General features: G+C 37.4%; 1 protein-coding gene across 5 annotated transcripts in view; it reads right to left on the reverse strand.

Moving 5' to 3' along the window:
- Window positions 1-27,108, reverse strand: part of RNF180 (ring finger protein 180) — an 85,364-nt gene that overhangs the window by 21,557 nt on the left and 36,699 nt on the right. For all 5 annotated transcript variants that reach the window (XM_030003994.2, XM_030003995.1, XM_030003993.2 and 2 more), the window contains one exon: window positions 3,073-3,298. In XM_030003994.2, coding sequence (XP_029859854.1) covers window positions 3,073-3,298 — 226 coding nt within the window. The remainder of the gene's footprint in view (window positions 1-3,072; window positions 3,299-27,108) is intronic.

Consider the following 27,108-nt stretch of genomic DNA (forward strand, 5'->3'; position numbering starts at 1 on the left):
TGTTTCTCCAAAGTGGTAGATTTATTGTACAGGAGTGCCAGATCTGGCCCTTCTTTGAAACAACATAAATGAAACTTTGTATGAATGGAAGTGTAGAAGCCAATCCCTGGCTCACTCTTTCCCCTGATAGGACAGGCATTTAAAAGACAGAGTTACCTGAACTGGGTTGCTGCAATCAGATCAAAAGCTATTGTCTTAGGTGTATCCTGGGCACCCTATCATCTGACCAGATGTGAGTTTACCCTGATGGGAGAAGGGCTTTTAAGAAAGCCTTTGAGAAAGACGGGAATGCATGGCAGACACCACCAGAGCAACCTATCTGGACTGGAACTCATTCTCAAGGGAACCAGTGGAAAAGGCTCACTTGATCAAGGCAACAGGCCAGTGGGTCAGATGTGGCTTTGTAGCTCTGGGTTAAGCACTCTTTTTCTTCATAATTGGTGGATAATTGACCTGTTAGCCTTCCTCTTTTTTTGACATGTTACATGCATCCTTCTGCTGCAGTTATGTTCAGTTTGTGAAACTGTACAAGCTAAAAAGTGAACTTCTGAATATATCCTGAAATGTTTTCTTTTTGAGATATCCTTGTAAAATAAAATGCAGTTATACAAAAGGAAAGCTGCAGAAAATATCCAGAATAAATTAGTGAGGGAAATAAGACATCCCAGCTGTAGCATTAGAGAAATATGTAAAGAAGACTAGCAACTGTGCTTTGCTGGCTGCACAAACCTATAACAGCAGTGACTTCAGCATAAGTTTTAAAAGGCTTAATAAATCTCCTGAGTAAAAAAAATATTTACTACCCTTTACATTGGTCTGGCACCATCCACCTTCCTTAATGTGCTGATTTTACTATATTCTCTAAGGATATTATATCATCATCAATATTTCTTGGTTGATTTAAAAGCTGCTTAATATGTTATGCACTGGGAAATTAAAAATTATTTTTCTTAAGTATAAGAAAACAAAGTAAATTTAGTGTATCTATTTTCAAACGTACTGCTAAGTCAAGCATATATTGCTATATACTGAAGAGCAAAATACAAATAGCTGCTGTAAGGCCATATGGATTTCTCTCATCTGAAGTTGTTAACACTAAACACATCTCATATACTGTTATGGCTCTCTATTTACAGTACATCCTCTATTTACACATTTATGACACTGTATTTACTCTTTGGCCACAGAAATCCTTTTCCTCAAAAAAACTACATATCTTTTTAATATTTTCACAGGATGGGTTAGGTTGGAAGGGATGTCTTGAGATCAACTAGTCCAACCCAGACTGCCTAAGGAGGGTCAGCTACAGCAGGTTGCCCAGGAGCGTGTCTTGTTGCGTTATGAGTGTCTCCACAGACAGACACTCTACAGCCCCTCTGGGCAACCTGTTTGGCCACCCTTACAGGAAAAAAAGTGTTTTCTTGTGTTCAGATGGGATTTCATGTGCCCACTGCCTCTTGTCCTGTCAGTGGGCACCACTGAGAACAGTCCGGCTCCCTCTTCTTCATTCCCTCCCATCAGGTATTTTTACACATTGTATGTTAAGTATGCAAAGGCTAGAAATAATCCTGGTAATATTTCACTTAAATGACAGTACTTTAAATGTGTTGAAAAGTTTTGCAAATACATTTTAGCAAGCATCTGTAGTCTCTCTTTGTGCTCGCCCAGTAGTATTTTACTGCAGCTAATCCTACACAGCTTTTTAAAAATTTAAACAGCCCTAAACCAACTAAAAGTAATTCTCTATTGGTGAAACACACTTCGTCTGTACATCAAATCCAAAGGAGCATCAAACATAAAGCAAATGAAATGAAAACAGCTTGAAACCTCTATACACCAGCCAGGCAGGGTGCTGAGAGTGCTCAGGCTGTAGCTTTCCATTCATTTTCACTGCTGTAGTGCTGACATAGTCAGTCCCTATCCCTGGCCACCAGCAGCTCCCCAGTGAACCATCCTGGGGCAGTTAGTTTGTCTGAAAAATATCTTCTTCCCACCCAAATGAGTTCTTATTTAGCTCCTGGTCTGCCATCAAATTATACAAAGTTGTGCCTATGCAGAGGAAGAGTCTGTGCACAATCAGAAATAGAAGCTGGGCAGCTCTGCAGATCAATGTGAAATCATACTTTAATCTGCATCCCCAACCTGTCATCATCACAGCACTCTCCCAGTTTAAAAAGGATCGCTGCAAGATCTCTGCAGCTCGCAAAAATAAACAAACACTCCTGCATGGCTGAGTCATTTCCATTACTTTGTGACCCGTCTACACACAGTTTTAAGTGCTGTAAAGGGCCTAGCTCCAGATATCATGGTGCAATTTTATCCATGGTGCTTGAATTTACCTTATTAAGCTCCAGGTGTAAAAGACTGACTCATGCTGTTGCAGGTATCCCATCTACAGCACTACTTACCCTCTTCTATCCCTGAACCCATTCTGACATCAAAAAGCCCTTACCCACCATGTTTTCCAACTGCTAAAAGTCAGGAACACTAGAGATGAGAGTGTAAGAGGCAGGAAGGGAGAATTTAAAAACACGATTAGTTAGGAGGATTCTATAGTTCTGCCACCCTTTATTTTCACTTATAGATAAATTAAAGCCATAAACCCAAGAAAAGAACTTTTTTTTGTGTGTGTCATTAAGTTAGTAATTCTAAAAATGCTCTTCTGGTAGGATATTTTGAGAAAATGTTTATTATGGTTGGAGTTTGTGATTATTTAGCAAGGGGAAACCAAAGAAATGCAAAATATCAGAACCTCACTTGAAAAATCAGAAAGTTTTAAAATATGCATCCAGAATAGTTTCTTGCCACTGAAAAAAGCCTGTGTGGAACAGTCCTAGGAAGAGTTAAATGCAAAGAAAACCTCACAGTGGAGTAACATTACCAAATTTTGCTCTGCATGCATTTTGGATGTGGCCCATTTCCTATTACTGTTTCTTTCTTTCTTCTTTTTATGATTATATTTGGTTAGCAGGGTTTTACTATACTTTTAACTACATATTTATTCAGGGCAGAAATTCAGAAAAATATTTGTAGCTTTCCTTCCTGTATTGTAAAAAACTTTCATTTTTATACCTGTTTGGAAAAAGACTCTGGCAATTGTAGCGCGACACAGTGGACATGGAGTGCTGGCTGGATTGTCTTTGGCAAGCATCCTTAAGCAAGGTTCACAAAAGATATGGTGGCATGGATAGCACATGTAAGGATTGAAATAAACATCCAGGCACACTGCACAGAGATAGCTTTCTTTATCTCCTCTGAGTTCACACTCATCATCTGTATGCAGGTTATCACTTGCAGTCTGCAAGAAGAAAAAGAAAAAGAAAACATCTTTTCACAGCTCAGCTCATAACTATTTTGGTTAAACCAGTTGGCAGGAAAGTGACTTTAAATAACTCTTAAGAAGTTGGTACACACTGGTGATAGTCTTAATTTTTAATACAGGTTACTTTTAACGAGATGATGAAACATAGTGATAAGACAGGAATGTCACAACAAGCACTCTGTGGGAAAGGAGAACAAAAATCATATAAGACAGTAAAAGAAGGAAATAACAAAACCAAAAAGGCTGAGTAAAACTGTACTATGATCAGATTTCTTCTTTTAAAATGAATTTTAACAATTTATTTGTAACTTTATTACCAAATATGTGGTTCCTTTGCCAAGAAGGGCAAAACAAAACAAAAATCTCTAAAAATAACCTGTGGATTGTTCCGCTTTTGAAAGGTAATTTGTGAAGGGCAGGTTTCAGCAAGAGTAATGATTCACAGTTTGAAAGAAGCCACAACCACAATGCAGAATCTAAACCTTAGGGTAGAAAGTCTAGGAATCCCTAACATCTTTGACTACTGCTTGTTTTTGCCAGCACGTATGCTCCAAATTTTTTTTGCATTGATATATTTGTAGGGGGACATAGTTGAACTTCTCAAATGGTGTACATGCCATATGAGTGTAACAACTTGTGTATACTGCCAAGTTCCTGCTTTGCTCTTGTAAGATGACTAAACCTTTCCATGTAATCTGAAGATCTTATACTAATGGCATCCAGGGTTTCTGGCTTAAAGAAAAAAATATTTTTTTTCATCTCCATGGGAGCGACACAAGAGACATTGACTTTGCTCTAGCTCCTCTATCCATCCTCTCTGTTTCACAGCTAACAGAGCCCAACATAGTCCAATATCCAAGAGCAAAGAACCAAGACAGAGAATTGTGTCAGATGCTGCAGGATGTCAAAACTCTTCTCTCATGCCCCTTGCTCTAAACTCCCAGTCCTTGCCTAATGATCTCAGTTTAAGTGTCTTAATTCTAAGCTGCCTTGTAGTATCAGTGACTTCTTGCAAGCATCGGTATCCATACTTAGTACCCTCAGGCCCCTTGCTCAACCACTGCTCTGTAGCTACCTCTTTGCTAGTCCTGCAATGCTAGTCCTCCAAGTCCTTCCAGACATCTGTTATTGACATTAAGCACACCCGTTGATTAATTTCTACCCAATAAACACTACACTGTGCTAGAGCGACTGCTTGATTTGCATCTAATTTGCATACCCACTAGCTGTATATTACACAGGCCGCTTTTGACACTCATAGGCCATGGCAGACAACCACTGCCTGATACTGGTATACCAAATACTAATGACAATTGTTATTTTGTGCCTACTGTAGAGATGGGAGTCTCTAAATCTGTTTCAGAGATGATTACATGTACGGTTTACTGGTTTGGACTTTTTTTGTCTCTCCTTATAGGCAATCCTCTTCTACCTGGGATACTGAACACTGCAAATAATGAATAAGCCCTAACAGTATGGGTACTGTGGAATGCATTTAAAAATACAGAGCAGAAGTATTTACCCATAATTTATCAGTTCTGGATAAGCACTTGTCCTGCCAGTCCAGCTCAGCCTTTGCATCACACTTTCCAGAATACCAGGTGCCAGGAGGGCTTATAAATTCTGGCCTGCTATGACACAAATGCATGGAGACAGTTCAGGTTTAGCACTGTGTCTACACGTAAGCCTTTGTGCAACCCTAAGCACCAATAACTGTGTGTGTCTTGTAGCACTTACCTCAGCACTTACAACTCTAGCTTGATTTTCTCCATGCCATACTTGAGATGCGCCCAGAAAACTTCAGTGTGTACTGAAATTTACTGCAGAGGCAACTAGACTGTACTGACAAGCAGCCAGTGTAGGTCTGGCTGGGACTAGCTTCTAGCATCTACAGAAGCTAGTCCCAGACAGTAACAACTGGGATTATTATTTCTAGCTCCATGCTGCAGGAAAGAGTGTTAGAGAAGCACTGTATTACAACTAATCAATAACACTGTTTAACCTAGACTGTCTCTACACTTACAGCACAGACAACCCGTACCGGAACAGAATGGCAAAAAGTAATTGAGAGTTGATTACAATTAGGTAATTTTATAATGAAGGAAGCCTCATAATACCATTTCTTTGACAAAAAGTGGAAAATATTTGTCACAGAAAGTGAGGAAAGTAGTCTGAACTTAATACATGACAGAGATGACTTCAGCAGAAATTAGGAAACACTAATACATTGTGACACTAACAATCGCCTCCAACCCAGCCATGTGGACTTGGCAGCGTTAGGTTAGTGGTTGGACTCAATGATCTTAAAGGTCTTTTCCAACCTAAATGATTCTATGTCAGGACAAAATCATAACTAAAAGCTAGCACAAAACCAAAAGATGGAGGGGGAGGGGGAAAGCAAGCTTTTGCTGACTGGTTTTGATGAGCACTGATCAGAAAGGAAATATACAACGTGTATAGACAACCTGCCTGTCTCGTTGGCTCAAGTTAAACATCTTGCATGAGCCAATTAAGTAAATGAGGGTGCTAGAGGCAAAATGGTTGAGGACTCAAGGGTAATGGTTGGTTCTGAGACAGGTTTGTAATCACAGTAAGGTGCACAGACAGGAGAATCTCAGAGCCAACTGCAATTAGAAAGAAGATGAAAATCATTCTAATGTGCAAACTAGACTCTAGTTAAGAGTAATTTGCTCAGTGGATCAGAGGAAGAGCTGTCTTTTCTACAGCTTTGCATCCCTTCTCAAAAGGCCTATCCAGGCACACAGCATCACTTAGTACTGCAAAGCTAAAATCAGAGCACTTCCTTATGCAAGAATCTAATGCACAATAATTTAAACAGGCATTATTTTTCCTTTGCAATTAAGCAGTGCCTCTATGTTCCAACTAGAGCCAGAGCTTCGGTGTTTGAGAGCTTTACAAGCATAAACCAGAGTGTTGCTCTTGCAGAATTATAGTACAGACAAAATTGAGAAAGGCCATGTAGACATTAAGGACAGTGATGGCAGTAAAAGATTGCCAAATACTAACAGGAAGACCTTGAAAGCAAAACTATTACTCCTAAGAAATGAAAGAAGGAAGAGCCTTCAGAAGTTTCCATCTTTGCAAGTCACTTGGGAACTGCTAATGCTGACTGTATCACCTGATGGTAATCCCTGATATTTCACTGGCTGGACAGCAGAAGGATGTTAACAACAAAAAAGAGAGGAACAGAGGATCAACTTCTGCTTGAAAAGCCTATAAAAAATGTTAACTAACAAGGAGTCTAACACAGTTTGGCTGGACTACATGAAAGTATTTGATTCAGTCCCACATTCAGAGAGAACACATGCACCAATGAATAACATGATATCTAATGTAAGATTTACCTGTAATCATGTGAAAGACCTAGAACTAGTGGACGCAGAAAAGATTCTATATGTATGCTACTAGTAAAAGGAGGTTCAGAGTTAAATCTGTGAGTATGATCAGAACAGTGATAGAACTAAATAAAGCACAGATAAGATTTGCCCCAAGATGCCAAACTATAAAAAAAAGCTTGCAAACTCTTCATTTTAAACTGACCAATTTAGAATGCTTTGTAAGCTCAAAAATGTCCACAGTTAAAGGGAATGATGACCAAGAAAAAAACCAGTTTTATACTTCATGTGATTATCTTGCAAAGTTAATTGCCTGAAATAAAACTTGGAAAAAATACATAAAACTGTATTTCATAGAAATATTAACCCTGCAAAAATTAATGATCAAAAGTGGAATTTTTTAAACAGCCTTGAACTTAAGTAAATATTAAAGTTTTCCATATATTTCACTTCTTAAACAGAAGAATGAAAGCTTAAGAATACCTGTCCATGCTTTGTCAATGCAAACACAACTCCAAGTTAATTAGTAGTTGGCATAATGCATAATAATTGTGCCAATAAATTGCCCTGAAATGACAGCAGAAGAAGAATCTAAATGTCTCATAGGGCTACATTCTTCTACTAACCAAGAGTTAAAATAGAAGAATGCCATGGACTCTCTTTGCCCATCTAAACTAAATTAATGTGAAAGCAGAGTCAGTGATAAGCCATTCAGCATGGACATGCCATTTTCAGGGGAGTGCTTTGCAGGGTTGTGGTACTAAGAATGAGAAATAATCTGTATAGTCTGGGATGGGAAGTGCTAAGCAGCACAGTGCTGTGCAGTATGGAGCACTAGAGAAACACCTAGCAGTGTGAGATGCTGGCCTGAGTAGTAATGTGCACTGTGAAATGGCTGGGCATTAAATAGCACAAGACAGTGAGAAAATCATGTAAGAGTGATGGAGAACCCTGTGGAATGGAGACTGGGGAAACAAGACAGATGCAGTATTTGTGTGTGGCCCACCAAATACATCCAAAAGTTCTCTTAAAATGAGAAAGGTTATTCATCCTTGCCATAAAACTGGATCCCATTCCAGACTGCACATGTAGCCTAACAGTGACTACATGCTCCACTGGACAATGATAATCTTTTTCAGTAATTCCATACTAAATGATACTGACATATGTGGTGATCAGAATACATATTCCATTAGATGTTACACAGACTGGTTAGGAGGGGAAAAAAGTTCTTTCTGTCCTTGTATGCTTAATGTAAAGGTGGATAAAACTGTAGTCTCTTTGCAGAGGCAACTCCTTCACTGTTCTCTTACATAAACAGTACCTCAAACAGTACCTCAAAAGGGGAACACTGGTGTGGGAGGCTCAAGGAGCCACATTTTCACCCTTACTAACCAGGAGGAAGACCTGATTTGCTGCACATTCACATACCTCACATTTTGAAAGAGTGCAGTATGCATATTCTCCTTTGTTCTCTTGGAAACTGCCTCTTGGTAATCTGTTCCATGCTATTCGTAAGCTGTACATAAATAAATCTACAATAATTTGCAGCTCTAAAATAGACTTCAAGCCTTCAGTTATGCTATATAATCAGAATCATACACCCCAGCTCTGAAAAAGTTTGAAAGAATGAATATAGACCCTGTTTTGTACAGAAATGGATCAAAAATAAATTAATACTTCTTGGTAGCTGCTGGGGAAAAAAAAATTGGTGGGTTTAGCCTGATTTCCAACAGAAATGCAGCTTACGGGAAAGCCACGTCTATCCATCTGTCAGGTCATCCCACAACAGCTTCTGAACCCGTTAGTCAATTGTAACCAAATCTGACTCAAGGGTTGTGACCTCAGACATACTGGCTTCCTGAAATTTCATAAAAATTGACACCTAGATTGAGTAGAGAGACTGAAATGAGTGCCATTGCTATGGGAAAGTCTGTAGGTGCTTTGTTGCCTTGAACAGAATTTATCTAGCCTAATTTCTGCAGACCAAATTGGTGACTTTTTATGGAGTTTCAAAAGCAAACTCAGAAAACAAATCCAAGTCCAATTTTAAAATGGAGGAAAAACCCTACCAAAAATCTTTACTAGCTAAACTAGCAGAAGTTCTTCCAAATCAGGCCATAAGTTCCAGCAGGGTTTGTATGCCTTTGAACACTCTATTTTGGTTGACTGGTATGATGAATGCAAAGGCCATCTTAAACTAAGCTTGAAACATATAAATCATAGTAGGGCAGAGATGCCAATACCCATGGCTTAAAGATCTGTACAAATCAATAATTCAGTCTGAACCTCCTGCATTCTAAATTTCTCCCCATACAACATTTCAGAAAAAAACAAATGCAAGCCAAAAACTTCAAAGCAGATCAAAGCAGCCTAAGCAGCTCTCTGGAGCTACCTACTGCCATGTCCTCTGTTCAGACCCTCTATGCTGCATTTGGGTTGGATCAGTTGCTCAAGGGGAAACAACTGAAGGACATTTTCTTCATTCTTCTAGAGAACTTTTGTTTAAAGCTAACAGTGGTTGGTAGGTTGGTTAGTTTGGTTTTTTTTAATTCTGTACCATTTAGAAGTAGCTTAGGCAGTGGAGCTGTTCATTTTCTGTGATTCAGTGCTTTGCAGACCAAGGCTTCTCAGGCAACTGCTGATAGGACACCTATACTTTTTGTATGTGGGGCTCTGAAGAGACAACAATAAATGAATGCTATAAACAATGAAAGTGAAAATCAGAATATCCTCAACAGATATTTACACTCTAACCTCTAGTTAGCCTCTTCCATGTTCCACAGAAAATAAATTACCTATCTTCCTGCTTCTCAGAGAAGATATGCTCCTTGACACTCTAATTCTCTTTCCCTCTCCGAGTTATCAAAGGTTGTTCTGAGGTCATGTTTATTCATGACAGCTACTGCTTTTCAGAACTGAAAAGACTTTTTGACTCTCCAAACTTTGTTTTTTTCACACTCTAGCAGTTTGCCTAATCAATATATTTTTTTCATATATTTCAAACAATCATATATTTGTTTAATCAAATATATGTACACACATTAACTTCTATCAATCTCGACCTGTTTCTATCTTTAGGTAATGACGGCTACAATAGTATTACTACAATCTTTTCTTAATCCTGAATGATGTCATAGTGAACAACACAGGCAAGTTAAATTTCTTATCTAGTTGAAGTTTACTGAATTATTCTGCATAAGTCATAGTTGAGAAAATTAAGTATCAGGTTTTTAATGTTTACTTTACTGAAACATTGCACATGCTACAAACAGAGTCAGGCCAATAACTTTTTGAGTTTATCATACTCCTGCCTAAGATAATTTTCCAGTCTATTATTTTAGTATCTGAGCACTTCACAAGTGCAACTCATCACAACCTGTCTGGTTAGCTAAATTTATTTTCTCTAACATGCATTAAAATTTCTTGTACTTGCCTACTGTGACTTTGTACCATTGCCAACCTACTCAGCTATGATAAACTCATGAAGTTCTGCACAGTGCTCTTTGGACTTGACTAGGTGGCTGCCTTTGCACAGATCACTGGTGACTCATTAGAAGGTCCAAGTCTGTTAGCCACAAATTAAAATGCATGCGGAAAAATTGGATAGCATACAGAAAACATACTAGATTACAACAGTGAGCCAACAGCTTGAAGATGAGATGCTCATAGAGAGCAAATGATGCTTGTTAGTTCTGAACCCTAATGTGTTGATCTGGCACTAGTACTGTTTTCTTTTGTTCAGATGCAATAATATACAGTTTGGAGGAAGGCTCAAAGGTGCTGACAAGGCTGTGCGTAGTCAACAAATCTTTGAGAACTGCTCTGAGTTCAATACTCTTGAGAAGAGTTAAAAGATGTGTTGTGCACCCTGAAATATAAACAAGCATTCTCATACACTGGCCTGGAAAAGTTAGCTTGAAGATATTGTTGAAGCATAAAGAAGGAAATAGGAAAGGAGACAATTTTTTTGGCCCCAGATGGAAACACTTGGGATAACTGGGAACTAGCAGCTGAGTGACTGACATGCATAGACACAGGGCCTTGCTTCAGTGCTTACAAACACTGTCTGGAGCAGCTGTACTGGAAGCTATTCCTTTTGACTACTAAGCAAGAAGCCAAGTGTCCAGAGCCAAGGAATTATGCATTTCATTTAACCCATGTGATGTTGCCCCTTTGATGAGGCCATTCACATCATCAGCAGAGCAAAGGCCTCACCAATGGAAGATGTAAGGAAATGAAAAACCTGCCAATTCTAGGGAGCCTTGTAGGGCCAAAAAATTCTTCAGGTATTGAATGCCAGGACACCTTCATAACCACAGGGTAAATGTGGATATAGAAAACCACTGGAAGAATAAAGCTTGTGCTTGCCCAAAGGAATTTCTTCTGTTGCTGCCTAGATAGACTGCTTTTAAAGGCTCTCCTGAAGTTCTGTACAGGTTGTTACTGAGATCTCTCCTATAATAACATACCCAAGTTTGAACACCTACAATTTAAAATTGACAATGAAAACCAGAGAGGGCACAATAAAAACATATAAAAGCCTAAAATACATCCTACAATACAAGGCATAGGAATTCCACCACCTTGATTTTTTAAAATCCACTATAAAAAGGAATAGTAAGGTGCCACATCTTACAGATGCAATTAACACTTCAAACTGAAAATAAGTCACAAATTTGAAGTGAGAACAGTAACAATTTAAATGGATTATCAATGTGATAAACTCTCCACCACTTATGGGCCACATATGTGGACTATTTTTTCCAAAAGAGCTAATCTCATGGCCTGTAAGTTAACGGAGCAGGTATAAGAAACAGCACAAAGCCTGCAGGAGGTCAGTTATTCAGTGTATAATTATTACAGCCCAGCTGCAGACAGAAGTTAACTAAGAGTACTAGCACTGAAATGGCTGCATTAATTCAGCATTCCACAGAACATAAAGCCCATCATTGTACATGGGCAGTTCACTGGAGTCTAAGTAGGTTCAGCCTGCATTTTTCTTCTCTGGAGAAGCAGTTATATTCAAAAAACACCAAGGCAATCTGACAATACCTGGCTTTCATAGACCTAAAACTATTACAAGGAAACAACAAAAAATCATGACTTACTCAGAATGAATTTAAAGTTTTACTTTAAAGGGTATATTTATTTAATCTGATTGTTCAAGGAACCATGTCCTTTTTACACACTTCATTAATTACCAAATCAATTAATGAACATTACTTAGAGCATTTTTTAAACTTCTGGTTAGAGATTCACTGAGAGTTACAGAACTGTAATAACCTCAGTAGCCTGCTAATGACAAACATTATTTAATTTTAGTTAAATGCATTGTTAATATGATTTCTTTTAAGTAAAAGGACAATTTGAGGATGTAACTAGAGTAGCTAAGAAAAATGAATTATAAAATGCCTTGATACATGGCAAGTTAACCAATTTGTCTCACTGAAATGTTTGTATTTCAGCAAATCTTTTATCTTACTTATGTCAGGTGATAAAGGCTTATTTTGTGGAAAAAGTGAAAAACAAAACTCAGAAAAACAGATAAAGGAGAAGAAAATGATCTAATATCTTTTCTTTTTATTCCTGTACACACTTCACAGAACTAGAATAATGACTATTTTATTGTATTACTGATTCATCCTGTTTTAATCAGGTTGAAACAGGCCAAACAGAACTGAGTATCCCTTGTGCTAGATATTGTACACAGGTATTATGCACATATTCCCTTTCTTTCCAAGCATCTTATATAACAGATTTCAGTTTCTTGTTATGATGGATTTGAAATTATTTAAGCATTTTTTGTTATGCAATTTGGTTAATCTCTGCAGTTCTTTCTATGGAGTAATTGAGCCTTTAAGCTTTTGGAATATACATCTAAACTGCCAGCTCTAGATATTATTACCCTCTTGGAAATTTCTCTTAGGAGAATCATATTTATTGTTTAAGGAACATCTGTAAACACAGCTTTTATGAAGATCTCTTGAAGATCATGGCACCTACTTCATTGACTTATCATAAAGTATTATTCCTATGAAAATAATTCAATTATCAAGAGGAATTCAGAGACAGGCCACTGGATTAAATATTACTCAAAGTACTTGAACCACAATCATCTTAATGCTTTAATATTTCTACCCAGCCCTAAACTAGTATGTAAGACGTAAATGCCATGTTACATGCCTATCGTCATTTTTATTTTGATTTTGTATTTAATAAAACACACACATTATTTATTCAGGCATTTAAGAAAATGATGTGAGCATTATAGCTAAGTTTGCCAATGAAGCTTCAAGCCAAAAATAAATATGCAGTTAGAGCACTGAGTCACAGATATTAGTGTCACTACACCTAACAATAAAGCAAATATTAATAATCATTCATCTTTATTGTAACCAGTATTTCAGACAAAGAGGAAGAAAATTCATTTGCAGAGGCCTGCATAAACTTCTATGAATCTCCTAGAGCCTTGATGCAATGCCTAAATAACAGATAAAAGGTTGTGTTGGCCCTTCTGGTGTGAATTCCATGCAGAGAAAACATTTGCTTTTTTTACAACTTATTTTTTTACAGAAATTGTAAGGAAATAAGGAGAGAATTGTTCCTTCTTTTGGTATTACACATCTCCTTTGCATTTTGGAAACTGAAATGATGTAGAACTGGCAGTAACACGTGTGCTAAACATACTGCTGAGGTTTACAGACATATTTGGACTATATTTGAATTATAGCCCAGAAGAAGTACACAAGCTGCAAGCACAAAGACTGCCTTCCGTTAGTTAGATCAAAGCAGTTGCTATCTACATATGAAGAGTCCTCCTCTCCAGTACAATGAGAGTACAACCGCTCTCTAGTACAATCTAGTAGTTGTTCTGGTACCTGGTAAAAAGACAGAGTCCTGTCAATTCACATACATGAAGAGCTAGAGAATCAATAAAATATTTCTGTTGAAATATTAATGTTATACTTGTAAAAAGAGTGTATCTTAATTATAACAAAGTGATTTGCAGCACTGAAATAACAGACAATTGTATGCATTTATTTCTCCATTCTACTTCTAGTACTCTGCTAGGGAAAATACTCGTATGTAACAAAATGTCTGTAAAAGAATGTCTGGAACAGTGCTGCTATATTTTGGCAGCTTTGCCTAAGTGTAGTCGTAGTATATCAAACAACACATCTGAAATTCTTCTTGTCATTCAGCATAAATCTAAAGCATATTACAGTGATGCATGACAATCTGAATTAACAGACAGGATACAAAAGGCCCTTTTGTGCAGATCACCTACTCTTATCATCAGAACAGGTCTCTTCCCCAGCACTATACAGCAGAAAGTGGAGTAGATGACAGGCGAATAGTGCTTGTCAGAGATGGAGGTCCACTCCTGAACAGCATTTACAAACTGTATAACTCAATGTATGTCCACTTCTGGAACACAACTTTATAAATAACACCAATCTACAGATTTTAAGTTTCCTACCAAAGCCTCATTGCTCCTGAGGTTTGCCAGGTCCAAGTGACAGTTCTCTCTGCTCATACAGTCTACAGCAACTGCATAGATTTGTCTGCTAAGTTATCAAAAGATCAACACAATGAGAGTTACAGTTTCTGGCTGCTAGATATGGTTATAGAAGACTTACTACTGTTTTGGACAGAAACATGGGTTTGCTGAACTTAACTCTCATCACAGGCTTTTTAAAAAATGTCTTTAAATAATTTTTACAAAAATTCCTTAGTAGTATTACGTAAGCATGACCTTCCTTTCAGTCATTAACTGTGGTGGCAACATGAACACTCAGATTTTATTAATACAATAATAACACAGGCTGGGGCAGAAGTGAGAAAGTTCTTGCCTTTTATTCATCAGATAGAAGAGAATTTAGGTAGGAACCATCCAAACTATGACTCAAAAGAGGTATTTAACCCAGATAAATTAACTGTGCCTCTATCTGTATTCACCTGGATGCACATTACGGTATGACCAGCCCTGACCCTTCAGCTGGGCACCTATCGAATGTGACATCCTCCTGTCTGGGCTGGGTGTGCACAGTATCCTTTTCATTGGGCTGGGACATGCCTACCTCTCACCCCAAAATCAAGATACAAACAGGACACCCCAGATTTATGAATCTGCAAGTACCCTCTGTTTCCACAATCGAGGCATAGTTTGCGACACATTACAGCAAAAGAAGGATTCACCTAGTGAGATGAATTGCTTTAAAATAAGTCGCCCTAAAATTAAGAACCTAAAACTATATTTAGACAATTAAATGATTGTTCCAGTTTTCCAAAGTGTCCTTATGTGGATGGAGCAACTGGGTGATCACCTTGCTCAGAACAATCGGGCCATCTATTTAAAGCATCTTGACCGAGTTTCTTAAACTCAATTTAATTATTGTTTACATAAATAAACTCCATCTCTAAACAGTGTTTAAAGTACAACATTCACTTACACTGAAGGAAAATGAAGACAAGCAAAGCGTTTCAAAGAAGAACGTGTCTGAGAAACTTAGGGGAAAGGTAATCAGATTTCATCACTGTTGGTTCATTTTTTATACCTAGTTAAGATCACTACTGAATAATTCTAACTTCATCAGAATTGAACCTTTGAGTTCACTTCTTACACAGTTCCAACATGACTTGCAAAAAATAAAATACAGTTTTTCCTTAAAATGCAACAAACAAATCACTGAAATACATAAATATATGGTTTTGCTTCAAAAAATCAGGAAAATTATGGTAGATTTTCTGTTACTACAAATTTGCAAGAAGTCCAAATCTGTTTGATTTCCTACAAAACTTTGTATTGCCTTTTTGGAGATTTTCTTTAAGTTGTAAATGACACTTTGAAAAGAAAAAATGACTTAAGGTTAAGGCTCTAGAAGTCATCAACAGCAAGAAACACCAAGATCTTTTTCTCCATTTTGGTTACATAGTTACTCTGACTCAGTAAAACTTGCAGTTCATGATCCATCTGTAGTAGATGGATTTTTAATGCAAAATTAAAAAAATAAACCACCAAAATACAAAATGTTTCAGATGTCTTCATGTAGCAATAGAAAAAAAAAGGCCCTTTTGTTTCTTTTCACGCAACCTTTGGAGAGTGACATTGAAATCAGATCCTGCGCCATTTAAAAAAAAAATCCAGGTGGATCTGCAGTAACAAAATGCAATCCAACTGTTCCATATATTGCTTTTCTGACAAATAATATCTAGATGCTCAATTTGATTAACCAATCTCTCCTCAACCCTTATTCTTTATGATATTTTATTAGAAAATTTATCAGAAATTTTATCATAAATTATGGTTCTGTGATGGTAGCTGTCAGCAATAAGCACTACATTCTTTCCTTGGTATTTTATTCAGTCATATCCAAAGTCATCCAAACTGTGCAAAAGCTTATTTTCCTCAAATTTAACCATTAGATGCCTCAGTCTGAAAGTGCTTAACATAGATGCCTTCAAAGGGGTCAGCTGTCAGTATATATGCTGATACCTAAATAAATCCTCTTTCCAGATACTTGATTTAAGCTGCTGTTATCCAGATCTTTTCTGTCTGATAAACAGAGCAGAAATTATTGCTTATTTTTTATTTCTCAGTATAAGTGAAAAATCTTGCATGCACACATGCCTGTTTCTGTAATAATAATTTCATATACACTTCTATAAATATTTCCTTTCATATGGAGCAAACTACATTCCTTGAACAGGTATTATAACATTCAGACTTCATTTTATGCACAACATGAATTTTCTGTGTTGTACAAGCAGCATATTGCATCCTACTTCATCTTCCCAAGAAGTTACTTATGAAGATGGTAGGCCATTTTAAATTTGAGGGTGGCAACACTTCCCGTGAGCCTTCCTACAAGAGCCTTGAGGGGTCTGAATAACGACCTCTGATGATTTCAGTCTTTCCTCTCTGCTATAGTTTAATACTGCAGATTTTCCTTCTAGTGAAGTCTCTCACAAAGGTTCTCAGAAACTGAATATGAAAATCCGTCGTTGCCACCCCCCCACCCCCCCCCAAAAAAAAAAAAATCAGAGAGTTTAAAGCTTTTCTTTGGAATGACAGGATGCTGAAATAGAAGATTCAAGCTGAACATCTGCTATTTCAAATTTCTCTGCCTGGATTGAAAAAGTAGGATGCAACTATTAATGTTGGTGCAACATACTCACCAACAGGAAAATTTAAGAATTACTGTGCTAAATAACTGACTATAAATAGGATTAGTAGCAAAAAGAAAGCAATCTCAAAGTAATCGGTAACTGTGTAAGAGAGAGCATACGAATAAAAAAAAATCACAGACCATTTACCCTTGACCATCACTTCTCAAACACCATTTCTTTTGCAGTAAGTTATTTAAAACATAAACCTTACAAAGGGTCTAGACGGTCCACAAATTGAAGCTCTCTGAATTTTAAACAGCAGACTGATGACAAGATCTTTTGACAAGCCCTGCCAGCTGTCCCCTTCTCTTGCACAGAAATCTCTTCACCTGTTAGCAGTGGGCTAGGCATGGTATGTGGCACCTCTTTAACTGGCATAAAGTTGTTATACACAGTTTTATTTATGATACACACGCTACTCTGCTAATTATGCCATAAGTTCCTGTTTAAGCAACAGGTTGCTACAAGACTAGAATTCTGGATTAAAAAAAAAAAATCAAAAGAACAGTGATGCTGGAAGATTTTCTTTTCTACTTGCATTGCTGATGAAATTTTATTACCAAAGGAAACAAGCACTTAACTACATTTGCACAGGGATTTAATGCAAAATTTCTTTTGTCTTCATGTAAGGGGAATATAGCCCTGTAGATGACAGAAGTTGCAGAAAAAGTTTTGCAAAGAATGAGCTGGCTGAAGAAATAACAAAACCTGTCTTCTGTTCAGCTTTTCAGGGTATTCTCATACAGGCAGTGTTTAGGAGGTAGAATTAGACTTCTCCTTGCTTAGGACATTTTGGACAGCAATCTTCCAGAGAAAGCCTCACTGCCAGTTACTAAGCTTGTAACATTACAGTTTCACTCTTGACAGGGTCCACTGCTACAAGCCCATGTTGACTGAATGTAATTTATCTTCTGTGACTCACAGGGTATGGGACAAGGGACCTGCCTCAAGACAGGCTCCCATGTCTCTCTCTTCAGAGGGCACGTGAGATGCAAAGACAAGTCAAGGGAAGGGTCACCATGGAGCACTGCTGTTGCAATGGTCAACAAAAAAAGATTACTTTTTTGGTGGGAGGGTGGAACTGAATTGGTCTTCTTGCTCTAACAAAATCAATCTACATTCTGATCAGCTGTGTAGGACACTGGAAACAAATGTTTCTTTTTTTTTTTTTTGAGAAAATGAACCTAGCAGTAAGTTATGGTTCTGCTACAATGGGTGTTCTTTCATTCAGGCGTATTTCGTGTCTTTCTTGTAACTTTTACATTCCTACTGCACACTAACCTGGAATTTCTCTTTCCATTATTAGAAAAATATAAAGCAGCAATATATTTCATTAACGCAGGGATCTGTACAGAAACGCTCTTTATGCTCTCATTTTCACCTATAAGTTGTTCTTGATAAAATAATGTCTTCATAAGAAGAAAATGTGCTTCAAACCTCGTGAATTGATTACACTGTAACAGAAACTTTATTACAGTATTTTAATCACATAATCTCCAGAAACTGAAGCTACTCCAACACATTCTGTTGTAACTGAAGAATTCCAATTTCTTGGTAATTTTATGTGGCAAATACATTTCATCTATGTTCATCTCCAAATAGAGCTCCAACTAACTTACTTCCTCCCATTTTGCTTACATGCAAAAATAATGAAAATTATAACACTTCCTTACAAAAAGAACAAAAATACTTTGGTAAATGACAGTGAGTAATAAAAGATCACCTATGAAAAGGTTAAAAAACCCTCAGTGGACAAATTCAGCTGTGAAATAGTGACAAAATCTATAGCTAATTCAATTGTCATAGAAGTGCTCATCAGCTTTTGCTGAAGCTATCATTCACATTGGTTAGGTCAGTCTTCTCGAAGGTCCTTTACAAGGGTGTTCAGGGGATCCCATTTCACTTACTGACCTCCCTAAGAGTTACAGAAAATTACAGTCAACTAGAACATACAGGGAACACAATTTTCTAATTAAGAATAAAGAAAGCAACAAATGTCAAGCACAGCTGTAGTGTCTGGATATCTGAAACTTCTTAAACAAGAACAAGAAGGAAATGCTCAAACATAATTCTAGCACTCCAAGAAAATACAGCTGACATAAAATAATAATAAATAGAATTTGAAAACAATTCTCATACTTCTGGCTGCAGCACTGAGCACACACAGATAGAGAATTAAAGCAAATAATTTTGATACTCAATTAACCAATTAGCCAGTATCTGGAGAATTCACTAGTCAAACAAAACCAGCAGCGAAATAAAGACTAAGTTAAAAAAAAAGTACACTTGGAATAATGGAATAAGCTTCACACTGGTTTTTTAATTACTGAATTTATTGGGAATATACTGCTTCAGTCAAACAGTACTTTTTTAGGGTCAATCAAAAAAATGATACTCAAATGTTAGGCTAACCTCTTATAGGAAGAAACCACTTCAAAGCCATGCTACATATGAACATTTTCCTAGTTAAGAAGCAGAGACAATGTCCATTGGGATTCTTCTCTAATTCCAAAAGCTTGCTGGCCCCTATCTTTCAAGACCCAAGAGGGTATGAAGGAAATAATAGGACAGAATTCATTTCTTTTATTGAACAACTGAAATACAATATAGGCTGAGACTACAGGAAACAAAGCAATTTAACTCCACCAAACAGCAAGTATAAATTCATAAAATGCAAAAAATCTTCTGTAATTATGACAATGCATTTTAAAGCCACGATACTTTTGGCACTTTGGTAAACAATAGGGTGAAATCAATGTCCCATTGAAGTCACCTGGACAGGTCTAGGATTTTGTTTTGCAGCATTAGATAAGAAAACTAAGCAGGCTAGTAGCAGTTTACTACAGCAATATAGCATGCATTCATTTAGAACTACTACACAAAAAAATTATATTTATAAATGTACAGGTTGTAGCTACTAATTTTGTGATATAAACAGAGGCACAGAGTAAGTCTTAGCAGTTATTTATCTTTCAACAAAAGCAATGTCACCATAAAATATTATTTGTGATCCTTAGATGCAGGCAAGATTCTTGTTTAAGGGTTAAAGTTTTTCAAAAAGTAGTCCAGAAAAAAACACCCAACCTTACACATGATCATCTTCTCATATCTAAAATGGATCTCAAGCTTTTGAATTTATCTTAGCACTGGTACACCTTATCTAAAAAGCTTAACTGCTCATGCAGCAAAACTGCCATATACATTCATTACAAGTCTCATACTTGGATCTACAGCAGTGAATACACTGCCCTATACTTCACACATTTGATCCAACTTAGATATATGACAAAATGAATACTCAGATGTGACTGTGGTAGCCAACATAGAGAAAAATTCATCATCAGTAGACAAGGCATCTCAAAACTTTCACTGCTGACAGCCTGAAAGTCCTTGCAAGACTGCCACTAAGAAGGTATAAAGAGATTGGAAATTTGTAGAAATATAAAGAAAACTATAACACACAGCTCACGATGTTTTCATGTGAAGCACAGTTCAAAATATACACAAGGAAAAAAGGAACATCAGAAAGAGTTATTTCAGACTCAATGCTCTAAATGATGCAAAATTAACTGCAAATTATTTTCGTGGCAAAGCACTGTATTCTAGTTTGATATCAGAATATATATCCCCTTTTTGAAAAATTCAATAGATTTCTAATACTGCCTGCTACTGTTAACATGTTATTTAAAGATGGTTTTATTTTTAATTACCGATACTGAGAGTAAGAAAAGACACTACTTCCTACTTTGCATCTAGTAAAACAGTGGAGGAAAAAAGGTGAAACTATCAAAATAATCTTGCTAGACTTCAGCAGAGGACAGATCTCGCAGAAGAGCATCCCACATAATTCAGGACTCTCAAGTGAGGTCTTGGAAACTTTCTAATGTTAGCTACTAATTTTAATTTCCTTAATGTGGGCAGCATCCTATGTCCTAGTTTAGCAGAACGGAAAAAGTCTTTTCTAATGAGGAAACATAACAGGCGAAAACAAAAGATCCAATACAGTGAAGCACACAAAGCAAACCAATGCCATTCATTTTGATTGTGCTGGGTTGGTTGACTCCTTAATTTAAGTTTGTAGCTGATAAACTATGATCATTTTTAGATCTATTATTTATGTCAGTTCTTCAGGCAAAAGGAGAGCATGTTTGGAGCAACAAAGCTCACTTTTACATTGTTCAAAGACCTGCCTATCTTAAAAAGAATAAAATTTGTTAGGCTACATACTTTTCATTTTATGGCTTTCACAGTGCATTCAATGGGAGGCTAGGACTTTATTTTGGGTCTTATAGAATGCAAGCTAAAGCCCTCAAGCAGAAGATCCAACATAAAGTCTTTGTGAAGGGTATGACCACCACAAATACTTAGAGTGCACATGACAAATTCAAATCCTCTAGCACCTAACATTTTGTACTAAAAAGAAGTTCTTAGCCCTCATTCTGCAGATAAACCTTCAAAAGTAATAAAATTTAACTGGTGGAGACAACCTGAAAGAAAAACTCAGTGATGCGAACTCTGCCCTTCTTAAGCCTGAGTGCAGTCTTAGCTCTGAAGTCCATCACTGTCAACTTTAGTCACTTAACCATGGATCACTTAAGGGATACACACGGTATGAAATGGCAATGGAACAGACTCAGCTGGGAACTGCAGATGCTGCTGGGAAGAAAATGCAGAGAAAAGTGTGAAGGAGTGTCAAAAAACTACCAATGAGAGCAACAAGAAAATTCTTTCACAGCAGTCCATATGGGGCTGTGCTTTGTATTTGTGGCCAAAACAGTGCTGATAATACACCAGTGTTTTGGCTATTGCTGAACAGTGCTTGCACAATGTCAATGCCTCCTTTCTTCCCACCATTGCAAGTAGGCTGGGGATGGGTTTGAGGTTGGGAGTGAATATAGCCAAGACAGCTGAACCATACCACAGGATGTTACACTTGGCCAGAAATCCTCAGGGAGATGAGGAGGAAGGTGGGACGTTTGTGATTATGACATTTCTCTGTGCAAACAACCATTACATATGCTGAGGGCCTGCTTCCCCTTCCCATGAAGTGGCTCAACATCTGCCTGCTGATAGGAAAGACTGAATAAATTCCTCTTTTTGCTTTGCTTGCACACACCGCTTTCATTTTCCCTACTAAACTGTCACTATGTCGATCCATGAGTCTTCTCACCTTCCTTCTATTTCCTCCCTGAAGCTACTGAGCAGAAATTACTAAATAAGTGTTTAACTGTTCTTCCAAAGACTCTATTTTGTCAGGAATAGACGCATACAGATCACAAAATAATTTTCTTAAAAACAAACAAACAAACAAAACAAAAAACAAGTCACCTGTTACATAATTGTGGAGAATAATTGTACAATTAAAGAATACAATAAACCATTACAAATTTTGCTGTGTACTATAGTAAGTGATGTACACAAGTTTTTAATAGTTCTTCAGCTTGCAATCACAGTGCATTCACACTGCTCCTTACATTGCTGTATGTAAACTTTGAGTTTCAACAGCTATTTTTTAAATGCCAGAAGAGACCACTTCATATTAAGCGCTTTAAAATAATATTTAAAAAGATCTTGTAAGAAGCCCAGACCAATACTAAAATGTAATAAAATCCAGTTAGATCTTACTCATATAATTTTTATACAAAATGATATCATAAGTCCCCCTGAATGCTGCTCTTAATTCAGTATCTCATAAGCATAATCATCCACCTTTAAAAATTACAAGAAATTGTGAAAACTATTTTTTTGCACAATATTTGCACAGCTGCAGTAGAAAACTACAGAGTTAAACTGTACTTCCACATTCAGGGAAAGGAAGACTGAAATGACATACTATCCATTACAAATGTAATTTTCTCAAGTGGTAGAAAGCAGCATGTGTTAACTCCTGAGTATAAAGAATGCTTTATTATTTCCAAGTATTTCTAAAATAATATTCAGAGTAGTTGAAACTATACATCAACTGAGTATTAGTTTGCTAAACAAAAATGAAGTCCATATAACATCTCACTTTATATGATGCGTGCTGCCATTTCAAAATATACAAGCTTACTAGGTAAGATTTTCATATGATCAATATAAAATGCCAGCATAAAGATGCCAACAGACAATATTCACATTAGCTTTTGAAAAGATTAGACAGTATCTAAGAAAGTTAATTAAAAATGCAAAATTAGTTTAATGTGCAAAATCAAAATATTACTTCTAAGTTATTATCAGTTCTAAAAAGGTCAGAGCATTTGATACTGACCCACACAACATCCTTGCCTCTAAAATTGAGAGATGTGGATTTGACAAATGGACCACTTGGTGGATAAGGAACAGGCTGGATGGTTGCATTCAAAGAGTTGTAGTCAATGGCTCGATGTGCAGGGGGAGACCAGTGACCAGTGGGGTCCCTCAGGGGTACATATTGGGACTAGTATTATTTCCTGTCTTTGTCAGGGACATGGTCTGTGGGATTCAGTGCATCCTCAGCAAGTCTGCAGATGACACCAAGCTGAGCACTGTAGTTGATACTCTAGAGGGAAGGGATGCCATCCAGAGGGACTCTGACAGGCTAGAGAGAGAGGGACAATGTGAACCTCATGAAGTTCAACAAGGCCAAGTACAAGGTCAGGGCAATCCCAGGCACAAATACAGGCTGGGCGATGAGTGGACTGAGAGCAGCCCTGCAAAGAAGGACTTGCGGGTACTGCTGGATGAAAAACTGAATATGAGCTGGCAATGTGTGCTCACAGCCCAGAAAGTCAATGCATTCTGCGCTGCATCAAAAGAAGTGTAACCAGCAGGTCGAGGGAGGTGATTCTGCCCCTCTACTCTGCGCTCATGAGACCCCACCTGAAGTACTGCGTTCAGCTCTGAGGCCCCCAGCATAAGAAAGATATGTACGTGCTCAAGTGAGTCCAGAGGAGGGCCACGAAGATGATCATGGGGCTGGAGCAGCTCTCCTATGAGGACAGGCTGAGAAAGTTGGGGTTGTTTGGCCTGGAGAAGAGAAGGCTCCAGGGAGACCTTATAGCAGCCTTCCAGTACTTAAAGGGGGCCTACAGGAAAGGTGGGGAGGGACTCTTTATTAGGGAGTGTAGTGATAGGACAAGGGGTAATAGCTTCAAACTGGAAGAGGGTAGATTTAGATTAGATACTAGGAAGAAATTCTTTACTGTGAGGGAGGTGAGACACTGGAGCAGGTTGCCCAGAGAGGCTGTGGACATCCCATCCCTGGACATGTTCAAGGCCGGGTTGGATAGGGCTCTGAGCAACCTAGTCTAGTTGAAGGTGTCCCTGCCCATGGCAGGGGGGTTGAAAATACATGATCTTTAAGGTCGCTTCAACCCAAACCATTCTATGATTCTATGAAATGATATTGTATCTCACACATGTGACAAGTGCTTAGAACCACTGCATTCTGAATACATATATTAATTATGCCAGAATTAGCTTACAGGTAGGGGAACAGAAAGTAATCAAGAACAGTTAACTAAAAAAAAATTATTTTTGCAGGAGGAATATATTAATTATGCCAGAATTAGCCTAGAGGTAGGGGAACAGATAATAATCAAGAACAGTTAACCAAAAAAAAATTATTTTTGCAGGAGGAACTGAGGTATATGGGAAAGGGGAGTATGACACTTCTTCCTTTATACCATTTCAGGTTTTGCATCCCAAATATCATCCCATATGCTCAGGCCATACTCATAGACATGCAATACCTACTCACAGTTTCATGCTGTAAAAATCACCACACTGGTATGCTGTAGCATATATAGCCACTTTGACCTGACAAAGGAGACATCCAAGACCTGATTACATCTTCAGACTACAGGGCCCCATCTGGGGACCTGATCCAAAGCCAAGTGATTTTCAGGATGGACACAACTAGTGTGCTCTGGGGAGAGTGTGCTCTAAGCAGAGTGACAGGACCAGGGCCACCAGGCTTCAGATCAGAGGATGACTCCTTGGCCCTCTTTCAGCAATTACAAATGTACCCAGTACGTCTAAGTGCCTGACCTAGATCTATTTGAACTAGCACAGGGTGGAAATACGATCTGCAGTGGCTAAAAGGTCTTAGAATTATACAAAATAGGACCAAAGGACTCTCTGGATCACTGAGCCCCATACTCTAAAATTGTGAGTAACGAGACAGGACGTCCACAAACTGCCTTCTCCACAGCCACAGATCTTAAACCCCATTCTAACATCCTGAAACAAGTTTTAGATTTGTACCAAAAGGCAAAAGCAAAAACAACAACGTAGCAAACTAAGAGGAAGGAAATCAATGACAGATAATATTGGGAAGGACACTATGAACTTGTCCAGAGGTCTGTGCTACATACCTGTTTTCACTAGTTCAACCTGTGTGAAAAATTTCTTCCTGGCACCAAATCTAGTCATTAGGTTACTCCTGAGAGTAACATCCTGAGATGACCCATGAACCCAGAAGCTAAGAAATTAATGCCAAAACATTTTGCCCACCTCATCTCTAGGTGTGGTAGATTTCCAATGTTTGGTGACTTGATAAGTGCTTAAGTGCAGTACAAACAAAAACTCAAATCTAATGGTATAAAAAAGAAATCTTTCTTACCTCTGCCATGGTAGGAATGACACTTTGAAAAGAAAGGACCTCAGACATTGCCTTTGCCAAAAGGTTTCTTTAGAATATGACTTTGCTCTTATTTTTCACAAAAAGAATGTTTAATTTTCTGTGTTTACAAGAAAAGCACATAATCTGATAATCTGAATGATACACTTTTCTAGCTCTGTATTTCAAAAGGACAATATTCCAGAAGTTTAAAAGGTGCACACACTAACTTGAAACAGATGCTGTGTCTCATTTTTCTCCTTACACTCATTTACAGAACAGATACCACCACTTAGCTCTTCACTTGTATCAGATGAGATTACAGGTCAAGATCCTAAACTTGAGGATAATAAAAAAAACCCCTTGATAATAAAACCCTCCCCCTCAACTATTTACTTCACAAAATGTGTAGCTGTACACATTATAATTGCCACATAGCAATCTAATATAGTTCCTTGTAATAAAGCTGGAATTCTTTTTAGGATCCAAAGGCTAACAAGATTCTTAAAACAACTATAAACTAACTTATTTCAGTTAAAAATTGGAACAATTTTTAAAAGGCATCAAGATATTCTGGTCAAAGATCCAGGAAAATTCTTCGGAGAACACAATAATTACCTCTACTCTCCCAGCTTTGAGCATACCCATTTTAACCTCAGTTTTCAGGATGGCAAGACAAATGTATGTTACCAACAGAAACTGTGTTTCTAGACAGCTACTGTAAAGTGTGAATCCATTTTACCCACCTTGACAAAGGTTATTTTCCAATTAGTTAAAGCTTCAAACAACACTACTTATTCCAAAGCAACTTCCAACAGTTAGCCAGCAAACAACTCATGTCTTAAAACCTGAAATCTATTACCTGAACTAGAGCCTCTTAAGTACTTCTGATTTTTATAAAAGACCATTTTCACAGAACTGTCCTTTTGTCAGGTATGTATTGTTAGTTTCATATTACGCTTTTTTTCGAGTATACTAATTTATGCATACTCAACATTAAATATTCATTAATATCTTTAAAATGCAGATAAAAGCTCTGTGAAAACATACATAATCTTTTATAACATAATCAATTAAAAACTATTTTACCTGCCAAAGGAAACTAAATTAATAATTCAGACTGCTCCGTAATACCACAACCAACACAGCAGCTTTTAACCCAACTGAGAAAAATACTTCATAAGATTATGATCTTTCAAATCAGAGATAACTTGTGGTTTGCACCAGGCATATACTTCCATATATACATTCGTATTTATACATGAAAGAAAATTCTTGCAATTGGGTAAAATGGTCATGTATGAAAACAAGAATACCCCAAATGCCCTGCAAAGCAAACATATTTAACCTTTTAAACCTGAAATTTAACCTTTTGTAACACTGTACCACTGGAAATATCTTGTGAAAAATCACTAGCCACTGACTGCTGCCATTCTGAAAACGGACTAATCTTGCATTCTGCACGGGCAACTATCTGTTTCTGGGACATCTGTTCTGGTTGTAATTAACTGTCATCAATGCAAAGACAGTTGGCTCTTTGCACAGTCATTTATATCTAGCAGGTCTCATCGGACAGATCCAGAATCACATGAAAGCTGATCTTAAACTTTCAGTGCCAGTTAGATAAATGAGCAGTCTAGCCACTTTCATACAGTGTGAAGGAATAAATTTAGCAC

This window comes from Aquila chrysaetos, chromosome Z (genome assembly GCF_900496995.4).
Source record: "Aquila chrysaetos chrysaetos chromosome Z, bAquChr1.4, whole genome shotgun sequence".
Lineage (NCBI taxonomy): Eukaryota > Metazoa > Chordata > Aves > Accipitriformes > Accipitridae > Aquila > Aquila chrysaetos.